Source organism: Podarcis tiliguerta (assembly GCF_965153285.1).
Source record: "Podarcis tiliguerta genome assembly, chromosome: 1".
Classification (NCBI taxonomy): Eukaryota; Metazoa; Chordata; class Lepidosauria; order Squamata; family Lacertidae; genus Podarcis; species Podarcis tiliguerta.
Genome location: NC_139534.1, coordinates 65,857,728 through 65,871,938, shown reverse-complemented (window position 1 = coordinate 65,871,938; position 14,211 = coordinate 65,857,728). Strand labels below are relative to the sequence as shown.

At 41.6% G+C, this 14,211-nt stretch overlaps 1 protein-coding gene across 15 annotated transcripts in view; it reads left to right on the top strand.

Annotated features, from left to right (window-relative positions):
- Positions 1–14,211, top strand: part of LOC310664225 (uncharacterized protein) — a 170,504-nt gene that overhangs the window by 14,006 nt on the left and 142,287 nt on the right. The window contains exons 4-5 of one of the 15 annotated variants that reach the window (XM_083413103.1): positions 162–235; positions 438–472. The exons of 13 other annotated variants lie outside the window; for them this stretch is intronic. In XM_083413103.1, coding sequence (XP_083269229.1) covers positions 162–235; positions 438–444 — 81 coding nt within the window. In that variant the 3' untranslated portion in view covers positions 445–472. One more of the 15 variants, XM_083413102.1, reaches the window with a different exon arrangement.

The following is a 14,211-nucleotide window of genomic DNA, read 5'->3' as shown; positions in this document are numbered from 1 at the left end:
ATTTGGCCAAAAAAGGTGAGCATTAGATTTGAGCAAATACAGTACTTCTCGTTGGCATCAGACTACATTGGACTTGTTCCAATAGATACTGGTTTTGTCATGGCTAAGGAGGGGTGAATATGCCATTAATTTTACTAAGATACTTGAATATTTTTTTGCAGGTGAAGGGAGAGAATTCAGTTAATGCCCCCGCACTCACAGAAGTGTTTTTGACCCAGCTGATGCCACAGGAGAGGTCATTTTTGCCAGTCATCAGTATGGATATCGAAACACTTTGCCATTGACAACAAAAGAAGCTGGACCCCACTCTTAGTCACGAAAGTGACAATAATGATACAGTTATACAGCCTAGCTTCAATTATAAATGCAATTTAATTCCACGATGCATTTTTGGATGTTTTTCACTTCTCCACTGTCCCAAATGTTTCTGTTTACAGGAATTGATTTATACGATAGAAGCTTTTACAACCGCCCTCAGTATTTAGAAAGGAAATTTAAAACCAACCATGGAACTTGGTGAAAAAAACTGAGTAAATCAAGTCAGTTTATGCACTATTTTACAGGAAAGGATTGTAACCTATCCAGGTAAAAAAAATAAAATTTTAAAAAACCATGACAAGTCCAAATAGGAATGGGAGATTCCACTGTTGTGATTCATTTTGTAGCAGCCCTGCAGGAACTGGAAGAGAGAAGTTTCAGCCCAATATTAACTCCTAATTGGTTCCCGGGGATTCTTAAAATCTAGCTGAGCCAAGTAGCCAAAATGTTGACAGCTTTATTAGCATATATAATTCAAAAAGGCTCCTATGTTTTAAAAGATTTTAAAGCTATCTTTCAATGTCAACATAAATTCCCCTTAAGACACCTTCAGACACTAGATTTTTCAAAGTATCTCTTTCAGTGAGTGGGTTAACTCCAGCCATCTTTATGTTTGTTAATGTGTCCACCTTCCCACTAACCACAGAGTTGCCCTGGGCAACTGGTTTTGAAAAACAGGAGTGAAACCATGTACTTGATTTCATACCAGCACGTCCTGGCTGCTCTCGTTTGAAGCAATAAGTATCCAGCTTAACTATGCACTATATTCAGCACTTCAAACCTCTACAGTTCAGATGTGCAGGTTTCCAGCATACCACCTAACTTCATTCTGCATTGTAGATGACAGGCTGGTGTGAGCTATGCAATTTGCATGGCTGGCTTCCAACAGTGGGGACACTGTTGTCCTGTGGTACATGCTGTTTCCTAGGAGATACCCTGTATTTCTTCTAGCTGTATAACACTGCTCTGAACTGAAAGGATGGGAGGTATGCCCCATTTATAGGAAGCTGCCTCTGTAGCTACCTCCTAAGACCCACTGCACACTCCTGAAGGCTTTATATTGTTTATCTAATTTTTATTGCTCTTTCTATTCCCAAGGAGCCCAGGGAGGCAAACAGACACACAATTTAAAAAAAACAAAAGCAAAGCAGAAACAGATAAAACATTCTGAAAACGATTATAATGAAAAACATCTAAAAGCAGTTACAATTAAAAACATTCTAAAAGCAATTAGAATTAAAAACATACTTCCCTCTAATGATCATGGGATTGCCAGGAACAGTATTCTTCTACCACCCAATGCCTGGGTGAACAGGAATGCTTTCCAAGTTGTCCTGAAAGCTAATAGCAATGGAGACTGATGCACCTCACATGGAAGAGTATTCCATAGCCAGGGAACCATCACAGAAAAGATCCAGTAATGTGTCAGCACTAAATGGGTAAACCCAATTATACTAGGCATACAGAGCTTTTTTTAAAAAAGCAATGCTTTGGGTAGAGGATGAGAGGCGGTGGGTGGGAAGGCAGCTCTTTGCCTTCAGGTCAGGAAACTCTTGCTTTTGGTAGTTGGGGATTTGTCCAATTGATGCTGAGTTATCATTGGTCTGATCACTGGTTTGTGTAGTCCAGGATTGTCTGCTCTGATTGGCAATGGTTTTGCCATAGTCTCAGGCATAGGAATCAACTCTTAAAATATTTGAGCCCTCCCCCCCCCACACACTTCATGAGCATTGCCATTCAAATGGTGTGTGTGTGCTTGTCTTGTGATCGATTATGCAGGGCTTACCTGGGGCTCCCCAATATTTTATTCAGATTGGCACCCCTGTCAGGTCTTGATCTCTTCTAGTTCTGCTACCCTGAGATCATTTTAACTAGCAATGCAGGGGATTGAATCTTGGGATGCTGTGCATACAAAGCATGAATTCTACCATGAGCTACAGCCCCCTCCTTTGACTTCACTGGGAGTCAGATCAGGCTTTAAATCAGGGGGTTGGACACCAACAAACAAGTACGTCCTTTTCCACATTTTCTTATTCTGTGTGTGTTTTAATGTGCAATTCCTAAGGCATTAATTTCTACAGAAAATGTCCCAGGACTGCTGGAGTCATCTTTATTATTTCACTGATTTGAATTCTCTCTCTCTCTCTCTCTCTGTGTGTGTGTGTGTGTGTGTGTGTATGTATGTCTTATGCATGTGTGTGTATGTCTTATGCATATTATCACACACTTGTGTTCCCTCCTTTAATCGCTCCTTATTTTCTTCCTCTCTCTAGTAGTTTATAAATGCCACTTTTCATTAATGTGACCAGAATGTCATCAAGTAGTTTAATGCTCTTTAATGTCCTTGTATCGTTTACGTTTTTTGAACAGTGTGGAAATGAATCCCATCTGTGGGTTCCCTGACATCAAAAAAGTTTGACAGGCTATTTAGACGTGCTACTTCACATTGCATTAGCGTGTACAATGTCAGGCAGGCAGGAGTCAAACCTGGGCTGCAGTGAGCTGCTTCCTTCCTTGCTCCGCTCACTGGTCTAAGAGCGACAGATCACTTACCTTAGAAAATCAAAGTCAATCACAGACTATCTTGGCCTGGACAGGAGCCCACAGGCCCCGGGAAAAGTGTGAAGCAGGAATAAAATTTTAAAAAGAGAAATGAGTCAGTTGGAGAAACAGGGAAAAAAGCAAGCTCTTTCTCTTGCATGATGCCAAGTTACCTTTACAATCACATTTTTTTCATCACATGGCTATGCAGATTCGCCACCAGGCCATCTGACTCATTCATTAGTAATCACATTTTTATGATTTGATTTTTTTTTACTCTCCAGGAGGCACTTTTAATTTGTAGCATAGAAGCCAACTGAAAAGGACATTCTAAGCAGCATATTTAGGCTACAAGCAGACACGCCATACCCCAAGGACTTGATTTTTTCTGTTTTGCATAACATTGGGATAATTCTGATTGTCTTCATAGCATGTCTTCAACCCATACACACGTGACTTGAAGAGCTTTGTATGAAAGGAAGACTTTTGCCATAATCGTAAATGAACTCCCTTCACCACATGACTACTAAGCCTGAGTCACACATTATTGTTGCAGTGTGGCGCCACTGGGTATACCCCACCCCTGTGGTTGTTTAGAGGGAAAGGGAAGACTTGGCTCCCTTTTGCTGCAGAGGTGACTAGAAGTGAGGGGAAATGTGCTTTCCTTTGTGTTGCCTGAGCTGGCTTCCCTCAGTCAACACCAGTGTCCTTCTGGCATTAATACTCCAGCGTGGGTATGGGGACAGGCTGAGGAGCCTTGCCTGCTAGCTTTCACACAAAGAGCACAACTGTTTCCACTGAGGCAACTTTGACATGTTAAGCTGAACACATGAAGGTCTCTACATGGCCCAACATGCGGATCACGCTTTGCTCCAGGCCACGTGGAAGCCTTCATGGCTACTTCCAAATAGACACTGTTTGTGCAAAGGTTAAGAGACAAGGCTTCGTGGCAGGCCCTACGATGGCTCAATGGCACTTTTTCCTCTGGCACCGTTGGGCCCGCCCTCACTTAAATATAATGCACCCACCTCACAGAACACCACTTCCACGAATTCCCACAAACTACCCCAGATTATCCTGTGGGAGACTTGTGTGAGGGCAAACTTAATAATTTGGAGTCTCAGGCAGGATTTGATCAAATAAACAATAAAGATTTTATTTAACAAAGGAAGTTTTTGACACAAGTGGATAAAACATAGAATACTTGAGATTATAATGTTATTTCACTTCAGTTCTTTCTCAGTTGTTGGACAGCTGTTGCCGCTTAATATTTTGGTTCTTGAACAAAGTGGATTGAAGTTGAATCCTGAATAGGGTAACTGTGCCCCTGAAGGACCAGGTGCACAGCCTGGGAGTCATTTTGGACTCACAGCTGTCCATGGAGGCACAGGTCAATTCTGTATCCAGGGCAGCTGTCTACCAACTCCACCTGATACGCAGGCTGAGACCCTACCTGCCCGCGGACTGTGTCGCCAGAGTGGTGCATGCTCTAGTTATCTCCCACTTGGACTACTGCAATGCGCTCTACGTGGGGCTACCTTTGAAGGTGACTCGGAAACTACAACTAATCCAGAATGCGGCAGCTAGACTGGTGACTGGGGGTGGCCGCCGAGACCTCATAACACCGGTCTTGAAAGACCTACATTGGCTCCCAGTACGTTTCTGAGCACAATTCAAAGTGCTGGTGTTGACCTTTAAAGCCCTAAGTGGCCTCGGCCCAGTATACCTGAAGGAGCGTCTCCACCCCCCATCGTTCTGCCCGGACACTGAGGTCCAGCGCCGAGGGCCTTCTGGCGGTTCCGTCATTGCGAGAAGCAAAGCTACAGGGAACCAGGCAGAGGTCCTTCTCAGTAGTGGCGCCCGCCCTGTGGAACATATCGTTATGTCAAAGCGATAAATAACTACCTGACATTCAGAAGACATCTTAAGGCAGCCCTGTTCAGGGAAGTTTTTAATGTGTGATATTTTAGTATTTTTTGGTTTCTATGGAAGCCACCCAAAGTGGCTGGGGAAACCCAGCCAGATGAGCGGGGTACAAATAAAAAATATTATTATTATTATTATTATTATTATTAAGATAATAATAAGAGTTAGGTCATGGTAGATTTTAGGAAGGGCAACAGGGAGTGGGAGGGTAATTTCATGCAATATCCTTAAGTGCAGGGTGCATTTTTTGAGCAATAATAATAATAATAAATACAAATTGCCAGCAGTGAGGCAGGACCAGGGAATCCAGGTGGGAATCCTGGTGAGTGTGAGCTGCTAGAGGATTTTATTTTTTTTAAGCCATTTGCTCCCTGCTGTTGGCCTGGCTTGGGGCAAGAGGCGAGTGTGTCTGCATTTTGCAATGCTCTTAAACAATCCCATTTGCCTTTTTAAGTAATTCAAGTTGAATTGCAGCTGAAGGTGGCAACAAGTTAAAATGTTGAAGTTCCAATCCAGATATGGGTTTGAGCATTAACTATTGGGGGGGGGCTGCACTTAAGGGTGTAGCTATGTGAGTAACAGTTTGCAGTTCGAAACTGTATCTCTAGTTTTTTTGAAGCATGAACAGTAACCAGAGTAAATACCATAGTTTTTAAAGTACACTGTTGCAGTTTTTTTGCAATTTGATCTGGAACATACCTAGAGCAAGCCTACTTGACGCTGGGAAAATGCCCCTGATACATGTTTATATTCCCTTGTACAATATTTAAATATAATGTGAGAAACTTATAGAATCATAGAATTGTATTAAAATACTTTTTCTCAATTTTGTGGCTTCTTTGCCTTCAGTCTAATCATATATCTGCCCTACAACTGTCAAAAATTAACAGAGATCCAAACAATCTCCTTTTGGAATTGTATGTATTTGTATTACATATGTTCTTCACTTATAACAACTGAATGAAACAACCAAGGAACATCTAACACATTTTAGAGGAAATATTGTATCTGACTGTGCAGAAATCTGCTTTTCTTCAGCAGAAAAAAACCCCTGACACCTTTTTCAATTTGTAGACTAACAAATTTATCGAAAGTCTGTAAATAATAGTATCTTCCATCTGTGATAACTGTCAATCACTATTTAATTATGCATTATATTTTGTCAACATAGTTAAACTGTAGTTTTGCTCCATTTTCTTACATTTTAATAACGTGCAACATTTTTGATGTCTTGTAAAATGTACACTGATTAATCAGATTGCATTTACTGAGTCATTACTGGCTCAGGAGTTCTGTTTCCGAAATAGAGGTGCTAGGGGTCATTGGTTCTCACACACAGGCAGCGGAGAACAATGTTACAATTGTGTGTTTTCCCCCCTGGGTGATTGGGATGTATGCAGAAGTGGGTGGGATGCTACAGACTTGTCAAGGTTAAATCAGTGCTGACCCTGATGGCTGCTGGCATCCAGTGTAAGCCCTAAGCAGAACTGACACATTAAATAAGGTCCTTTAATGTAGGTTCATTAATTTCAATGGGTCTACTCTGAGTAAACTTAGTCGTCTACTACTTATTGTGCTGCTGAAAGTGGAGCCCAAATGGTGCCCCCTCCCCTCTTAGGTCCAGCCCTTTAAAAAGCTGTTGGGTAACCATACATTACAAAGGACAGATCTCTATTTCAAGATGTCATTTATTTAGAATGACTGTCTGGTTCAAGAAAGTGTAAGCAGTCTTGGAAACTTATTATTATTATTATTATTATTATTATTATTATTATTATTATATTTATACCCCACCCATCTGGCTGGGTTTCCCCAGCCACTCTGGGCAGCTCCCAACAGAATATTAAAAACGTGATAAAACATCAAACATTAAAAACTTCCCTAAACAGGGCTGCCTTAAGATGTCTTCTAAAAGTCATATTATTTCCTTGACATCTGATGGGAGGGCACTCCACGGGGCGGGCGCCACTGCCAAGAAGGCCCTCTTCCTGGTTCCCTGTAACCTCACTTCTTGCAGGGAGGGAACCGCCAGAAGGCCCTCAGCTTTGGACCTCAGTGTCCGGGCTGAATGATGGGTATGGAGATGTTTCTTCAGGTATACTGGACCGAGGCTATTTAGGGCTTTAAAGGTCAGCACCAACACTTTGAATTGTGCTCGGAAACGGACTGGTGTTATATGGTCTCGGCATTATCAGTAGATAATGACTACTTGGCTCAATTTGCACACAGCAGAGTTCTGTCCACATGCTATACCAATGAAGGGTGATTTTCACAGATTCTTCCTTCTCAATGTATCCCATAAAAAGCTGCTGCAGAAGGTTGAGGGTCTGTCCGGAATACCATGGGAGGTGATGCCAGCAGCTGAAGGTGGAATTGGCAAAAACAGCCTGCCACTGGTGGCTCCAAGTCCCATTTATGAATAGAATAAGACCTGTGGTGTGCAGAATGGCAACTCTGGAGCCAGCCCAGTATAAATACAATCGGCCCTCAGATGTCCAAGCATACAGAATTTCACACAATGCCTTTGATTCTTCAGTTGGTTTAAGAGATCCACTGTGGTCCAGCAAATAGAAAATTGGACTCGGATAGGGGAAACTAACCTCAAATGCAGCTAAGCTAAAAGACTCATTGGAGGGCTTTTGGCAAGTCACCATCTCTCAGCCATCAGCAGCTTGTTTTAAGAATGAATAAGGCAAGAGTGGGACAGCTCAATGAGCATATACAGTGGTACCTCAGGTTAAGTACTTAATTCTTTCTGGAGGTCCATTCTTAACCTGAAACTGTTCATAACTTGAAGCACCACTTTAGCTAATGGGGCTTCCCGCTGCCGTCGCACCCCCGGAGCACGATTTCTGTTCTCATCCTGAAGCAAAGTTCTTAACCCGAGGTAATATTTCTGGGTTAGCGGAGTCTGTTACCTGAAGCGTCTGTAACCATGAAGCATATGTAACCTGAGGTACCACTGTAGATGGATATATACCTTGTAAACATTGTTTTGAAAACATTTTCAAAGGATGTCACAGATGTAATCTGGGTTATCATTAAGATTGGATTTGAGCCAAGGTTTAATTATGGAACTTTTTTATGCCAGGACAATGAAATATTTGAAGAAAGAATAATGGTGAGTGCTTCTGATCATGCACAGAGTGCTCTCTTCACCTCTGAATAGACACAACCTGCTGCCACACACCTGGTAATGAGGGTGTTTTACAGACAGATCTGAGTGTTGGCATCCTGCTTTTTATAGAGGGATTTATTGTCCAGGTGGGACGCGGGTGGCGCTGTGGGTTAAACCACAGAGCCTAGGACTTGCTGATCAGAAGGCCGGTGGTTCGAATCCCCACGACGGGGTGAGCTCCCTTTGCTCAGTCCCAGCTCCTGCCAACCTAGCAGTTCGAAAGCACGTCAAAAGTGCAAGTAGATAAATAGGTACCGCTCCGGTGGGAAGGTAAACGGCGTTTCCGTGCGCTGCTTTGTTCGCCAGAAGCGGCTTAGTCATGCTGGCCACATGACCCGGAAGCTGTACGCCAGCTCCATTGGCCAATAAAGCGAGATGAGCGCTGCATCCCCAGAGTCGGTCACGACTGGACCTAATGGTCAGGGGTCCCTTTACCTTTACCTTTTATTGTCCAGGTAGTTATTTGAAACTTGTGCCCTCCTTGTCTGTAAAATGATCTCCCTAGACAGGCTTGCCTAGCACCTCCTTTAATGTATTCTCAGCTGCAGCAAATATTTTTTGTTCTCCCAGGTCATTTAGCATTTTAAAATATCCTTTAATATTATTGGTATTGCTTAATTCTAATCTGTGCTGAACGCCGGCAATTTGGCCAGGTTTTAGCTTCTGTGGCCGGATTGATTTTGGTTGAATTGTTTGCTGAGGTTTTCTATTGTGTCTCTCTATGTTGGATTTTAGGGCTGGAATTATCTATTGCTAGGTTGTTTTTATAAATTTATGGGTTAGCTGAGTTGCAGGGTTTAATTTTGTCTGCTTTACTATGTCTTTGGCCTAGAGATTCTTTTACAGTAGATGACATAAACTGAAACAAATAAAAGTCCTTAAGGGATTGTCCATACCTAGGAGAACATCCACATTTTCCTCTGAATAGCAGCCTCCCGCTGCCAGCCTTCCATATTCTGCATCTGACTCAAAATGCTTACAAAACACCAACAGGCCATATTGGGTGTTGAGTCATACTCTGAGTAGGCACGCGGAAATTAATGAACATTATTAACTTTTATGTTGTACATCGCCTTGTTTTATTCATTATGAAAGTGCAGTTTAGTCATACTTGAATAATAACAACAGCAGCAACAACAACTTGAGCTTACTGATAAGCAGGTTTCTCTGAGGAGAACTTAGCTAGATTCAAATGCCGCATGTTTCAGAAAGGATTCGCCAGGAAGTGTGGGAGGAAAACTAGCATTTTCAGAAGTCAAAAGCCTCACAGGGCATGCAGTATTATTACTTCTACAATTCTTTGGATTGTGGCTCATGAGAGCTAGAAACTTACAAGTCACTCACAAAACGCCACATGTAATAAAAGGCTTTGTGTTTTCCGAAAACTAGAAACAAAGTTTATAACAGGACTGGGCTTTGACTCATCACTCTTAAATCTGTGTTAAAATGATCAGGGGCTTCTGGAATACTTATTAGCAGGGGCCAGAGAACCACCTCTGTGAGAGCTGTAGTGCTGCACAGGCAAAGGAAGAGAGGAGACAAACTGCTGCAGCTGTACTGCTTGCCATTCATACAGGCAGTGTATTTTTCCAGCTTTCGTGGTTACATTAATTGTTAATGACAAAGGCAACCTTCACTCTGTGTGGTTTCCTGCCTGTATTTGGATCCTTTACAAGGCTTCTTTTCTCCCCAGCCCCACCGTCCTGCTTTTCCCTGATAGGATATGCAACCCGAGATGTGCGAAAAAACAGTGCACACATTGTCATTTAATTGGCCCTCACTCAGGCGCATCGGGCCTCAGCGCGTGTGCTGCGGAGTGTCTGCTCCACAACAGGAAAGAATAAACTCAGGCTCAAATCATAGGAAATTCATCAAATATGCTTCTTAGAGTTCTGTCTTTCAAGGTCTGTTTCCTTGCCATATGATCTCTATAAACCAAATTACTGCTGGCCTGAGTACAAGACTCGAGGCGCCTGGGGCTAACATATAATGAATGCCAAATGCATGTGACAATAGACTGATCATGGAGAAGAATGGAAATTTTTTAAGTACTTCTTTTATTTCATTTATAGAAAGCAAACTGACTACACTTAATACATTTCTAAAGGAGCCAGTCATTTCCTTGTGGTTCCAGACCTGCGCACCAAGTCTTTTTATATCAGCCTCATTAAATCAGAAGGATGGATGGAAGATCTTTCGGAATAAGCAGTATAAGCTGAAACACACACAAAAAGCAAGACATTTCCTTTAGACGCATTGTGGAGTGAGCTCAGTTGTTCCTACGAGCAATGTTCCATAAGCGACGGATTGTATCCGATTCCGTCATACTCAGGGAGTAGACTTATTAAAACGGACGGACTTCCAATTAATAGTGTCCAATGGTTTCAGGGAGTCTACTCTGAGTATGATTTAGACCTTCACAAGATCCATTGCAATGAATAGACAGTATGGAAACAGCAGTGCTGGGTAGTTTATACCCTTTGTTCCATTTACTTAATGCAACCAAGAGCTCTACTGCTTTGCGTGGAATTTATCACCCCATCCAGAATTGCTGTGTTGTTGTTTAAGCAAGGGTAGGGGGTTGGGAAATCTCCTTAAAGGCTCAATGGATGGGAAGCAACTTGTTTTATTAATTTGTGCAATAAACAGCCAAGCAGGGTGTCCCTCCCCCGCCCCAAGTTTGCCAATTATATTAAATTCCCTAACAACTGAAAATGTTACCGGTGAAGGATTGCAAGAAATGCGAAATCTCCAGACAAGGAAAATGTACATACATATATATATTGCACTCGCCATACTGTATGCAGAGAGGCAATTAATATTGCTTCTTAGGCTTTAGAAAATACTGCACTTAGAACTGCAAGTCAACTAACAGATCGTCTATAACCCATAAATGCTTCCATATTCACAGGCATCAGCACTCTTACACTTACAAAAAAAAGAAAAGAAATAATACATACATATTAATGGATCACTTTTTGTCCTTTGGGGAGTATATTTTTTAAAAGGGCCAAGGCAGCAATAATAGCTCCTTTAAGAATTCTAAATGCTCTAATTGTTTTATATAAGTTACAGTGTTAGTATTAATTAATGATGAATGTTTTGTGTATGTATTTGAGGAAAACAGCCAAAGAAAAACATATATATATGTACATAAGCCCTATTTCAAGCCGATGTTAATTTTTGCCCTTTTTTTTGAAGGTTTGGGATTGCTTAAATACAAAATTATTTTAACCACATTTCAATTAGAACCATGAAATATAGCCCATGAGGTCATGCAATTCAGCAGACGGGTTTTTATTCCACACTGAAGCTTAAAGCAACACGTGAAAACAGCAGGAGTGCCTTCTATTATATTTTCATCTAAATCCTTAAGCAGGTACTATGAGCTACTGGGCCACTGCAGTTACATATAGAAATCAGTGTATGTTGGTGCTGTACCCTGCAAACGACATAAACCCCAGTGCAGCAGAAACCAGTTGATACAGCTGAACCAGCAAGGCACTCCCCTGTGCCAAAACTCAAGTCCAAAGTAGGTGATTGTGTCAGTATGTTTGTGGTACACCACTCCTTCCACCATATTGATGCTTCTGGAGAACTGAGCCAGAAAGTGGCATTGCACTGAGGAGACTGGCAGGCCCAACTTTGTGGGATCAGTGCCTTCGCATGTTGAATGAGGGGTGCTATTGATTTTATCATAAGATGATAATGAAAAGACAACTACTTTAATACAATCTATGTTTTCCTAAATGTGAGGTAGGAGGAAGGGGAATAAAGCTTTTGGATTATTGAATATATATGGATAAAGATGTACAGTGGTCCCAAATAATACTAAGAGGCAGTTTCATAGGCTGAATAGTGAAGTTTCTGAATGATCATCATTCTGCTAATTAGTTTTACAGTATATGAATAGCCTAAATGTCCTCCTTACTGGCACATTTGTGTAGCTAATGGAATTAACTAGAATCAGCAAAATCCAGATATCCTTGGTTTTGGTTCTCCTATTCTCCAAGGTAAGCCTTTTCCCACTCCAAGTAGGACAGAGGAAAACGTATTTGGTTTTGTGCATGTTTTTCTATAGGTATTTTGATTGCAATAGAGACTTCCAACATCTACATGCTGCCTGAAGCAAGTTCCGAATGCCATTACTAAACAAGTGCCCTACTTGCCCACATAAGGATACAACACCAGAAGAGTTTGGGCACCATCACAAATATGTATATGCTGAAAAAATGCACAGAATATATTTTTACAAAGTGAAGCAATCAGTGCAAAGAAATGTGGACATGAAGAAATTATTGTGGTCAGGGTGCTGAATGCACACATATTCAGAAGAGAAAATTGTGCTGAATTACGCAAAACCTCCTTTAATTCAGCAATGCCTTTAGTGGGGAAAACATCCAGCAAGGAATATATTAATGTACATATTGTCAAGTATTTCGTTTTATAAAGAGTATAGTATAGGTGCCAAAATATGCATTTACAAAGAGGACAAAAATAACTACTCTGGTCTTTAAGAATATGTGGGGTTTTGGTTTTTTTAAAAAAAACTACCTACAAATAAATGTATATCTCAGTCTGCCATCAATAAATTGCATACATTCTCTCTCTCTCTCTCTCTCTCTCTCTCTCTCTCACACACACACACACACACACACACACACACACACAAAGAGAGAGAGAGAGAACATATAATGTTCCTTATACAGCCGTAGCCACATTCAAATGTATATTGTGTTCTAGGCATGAATACTTCTTGCAGTTGCATTGCCTAAAGCCTTTTCCTTCACAAACTTACGTAATGTTTGTTAAAGTGCCAATGGTTATGCCTCCTTTGCTGTCTCTGGAAGCTTTGCCCAGGTGTTGATCATTCACTGTATAGAGGTATTTCTCTCAAGGTCTCCTTGGCCTGTTGTGTGCTATCATCTTGAAGGGACTTAGCTCTAGATTCAGCCTCAGACCTTGAGCCAAAATGGGCAGACTCTGAAGTGCTTTGGCCAGGGATCAAAAAAGTAAAGCCTTGGAACTTATTTGTAGACGCAAAATGGCATAGAGCTTTCCCTCACTGGATAACCACTTAGTCGCCCCACATCTGGTATGAGGCAAAATGTCTTCCGGGTCAAAATCCATGGCTGCCAGGCAAATCTGAGCCCTGTCACCTTTCATTTGAGAAATTAAGCACTTGCTATTGCTGATTAAAGAATTCAAGGTGTGGGTCAAGTGGGGGGATGGGGGGATTTCACCTTCCTCAAAGAGTCCACGGGAGTCATCAGCTTCCTGGGCATGTTTGCATTCTTTGATATATGGGGAACTGAGAAATACAGATTTCCTTGCTTAAGGGGCCTTCAGAAAGGCCAGGTTGTATTAATTCGGGTCTACCCATGTGTGCTTGTGCTCAGATCAGCCATAGGTAGCCAGGTTCCCTGCTACAGCCACAAGAGCAATTTGTAGACAGACTGTATGGAATTATTGCTAAATTCCCAGCTGATGGAAGGTATTATAGGTTATGTCCTACAAGGGAAGATGTTGTAGACCCCACTGTGTGTTGCAGCTGACTTGCTGGAAATAATGGCTTTGTAAAAACACTGGAAGGAGGACAGTACCTAAAACTAAAAACACGCTAAAATATGGCAGGAAACCTTGAGGGAAGTGGGGCTTGTGAGAGTTAAAGCATCACAGAAAGGCCTAAAAAGGGTAAACAAATATGGCAAGGGAGCCAAAGAACATTGTTCAGCTGAACATATGCATTTCTTGTTTGTGTAAGCTTTTTTCAGAGAAAAGAAATGAAGTCCCGTTGAAACATCCAAATAAAATTAGGAAGGCTCAAACGCTTTAGATTTCTAGGGGTATGTCTTGGCTGCACTCTGATCAGGAATTTAGGCTGCTACTGAAGAAGGAGGAATCATTCCTCTCCCGAGGCAAATTAGATTTCGTTCTCCTACTAGGGCTGACAACTTCATTTTTAGCCAGCTTTCCCTCTCAGCCAATGTACACTTGGGGCCATGTGTAAACTGCTGTGTTTTTTGCTGGCACTCAGAGTTCTTTTCTTTTTCTTTTTTTCATGATTTCATGTTGCTAGCGGCAGTACAAATAAAAAAAAATGTGTGAGATGAGTGTCGCTATATTGCCATGAGATACAGGGCAGGCAAATGGCAAGATTGCGGTTAGCCAAGGTAAAACAATGCAGCTGATTGAAAAAGCTGGCTCCAAACTGCATGAATGCTAATAGCTATAAGAAGCCATTATGA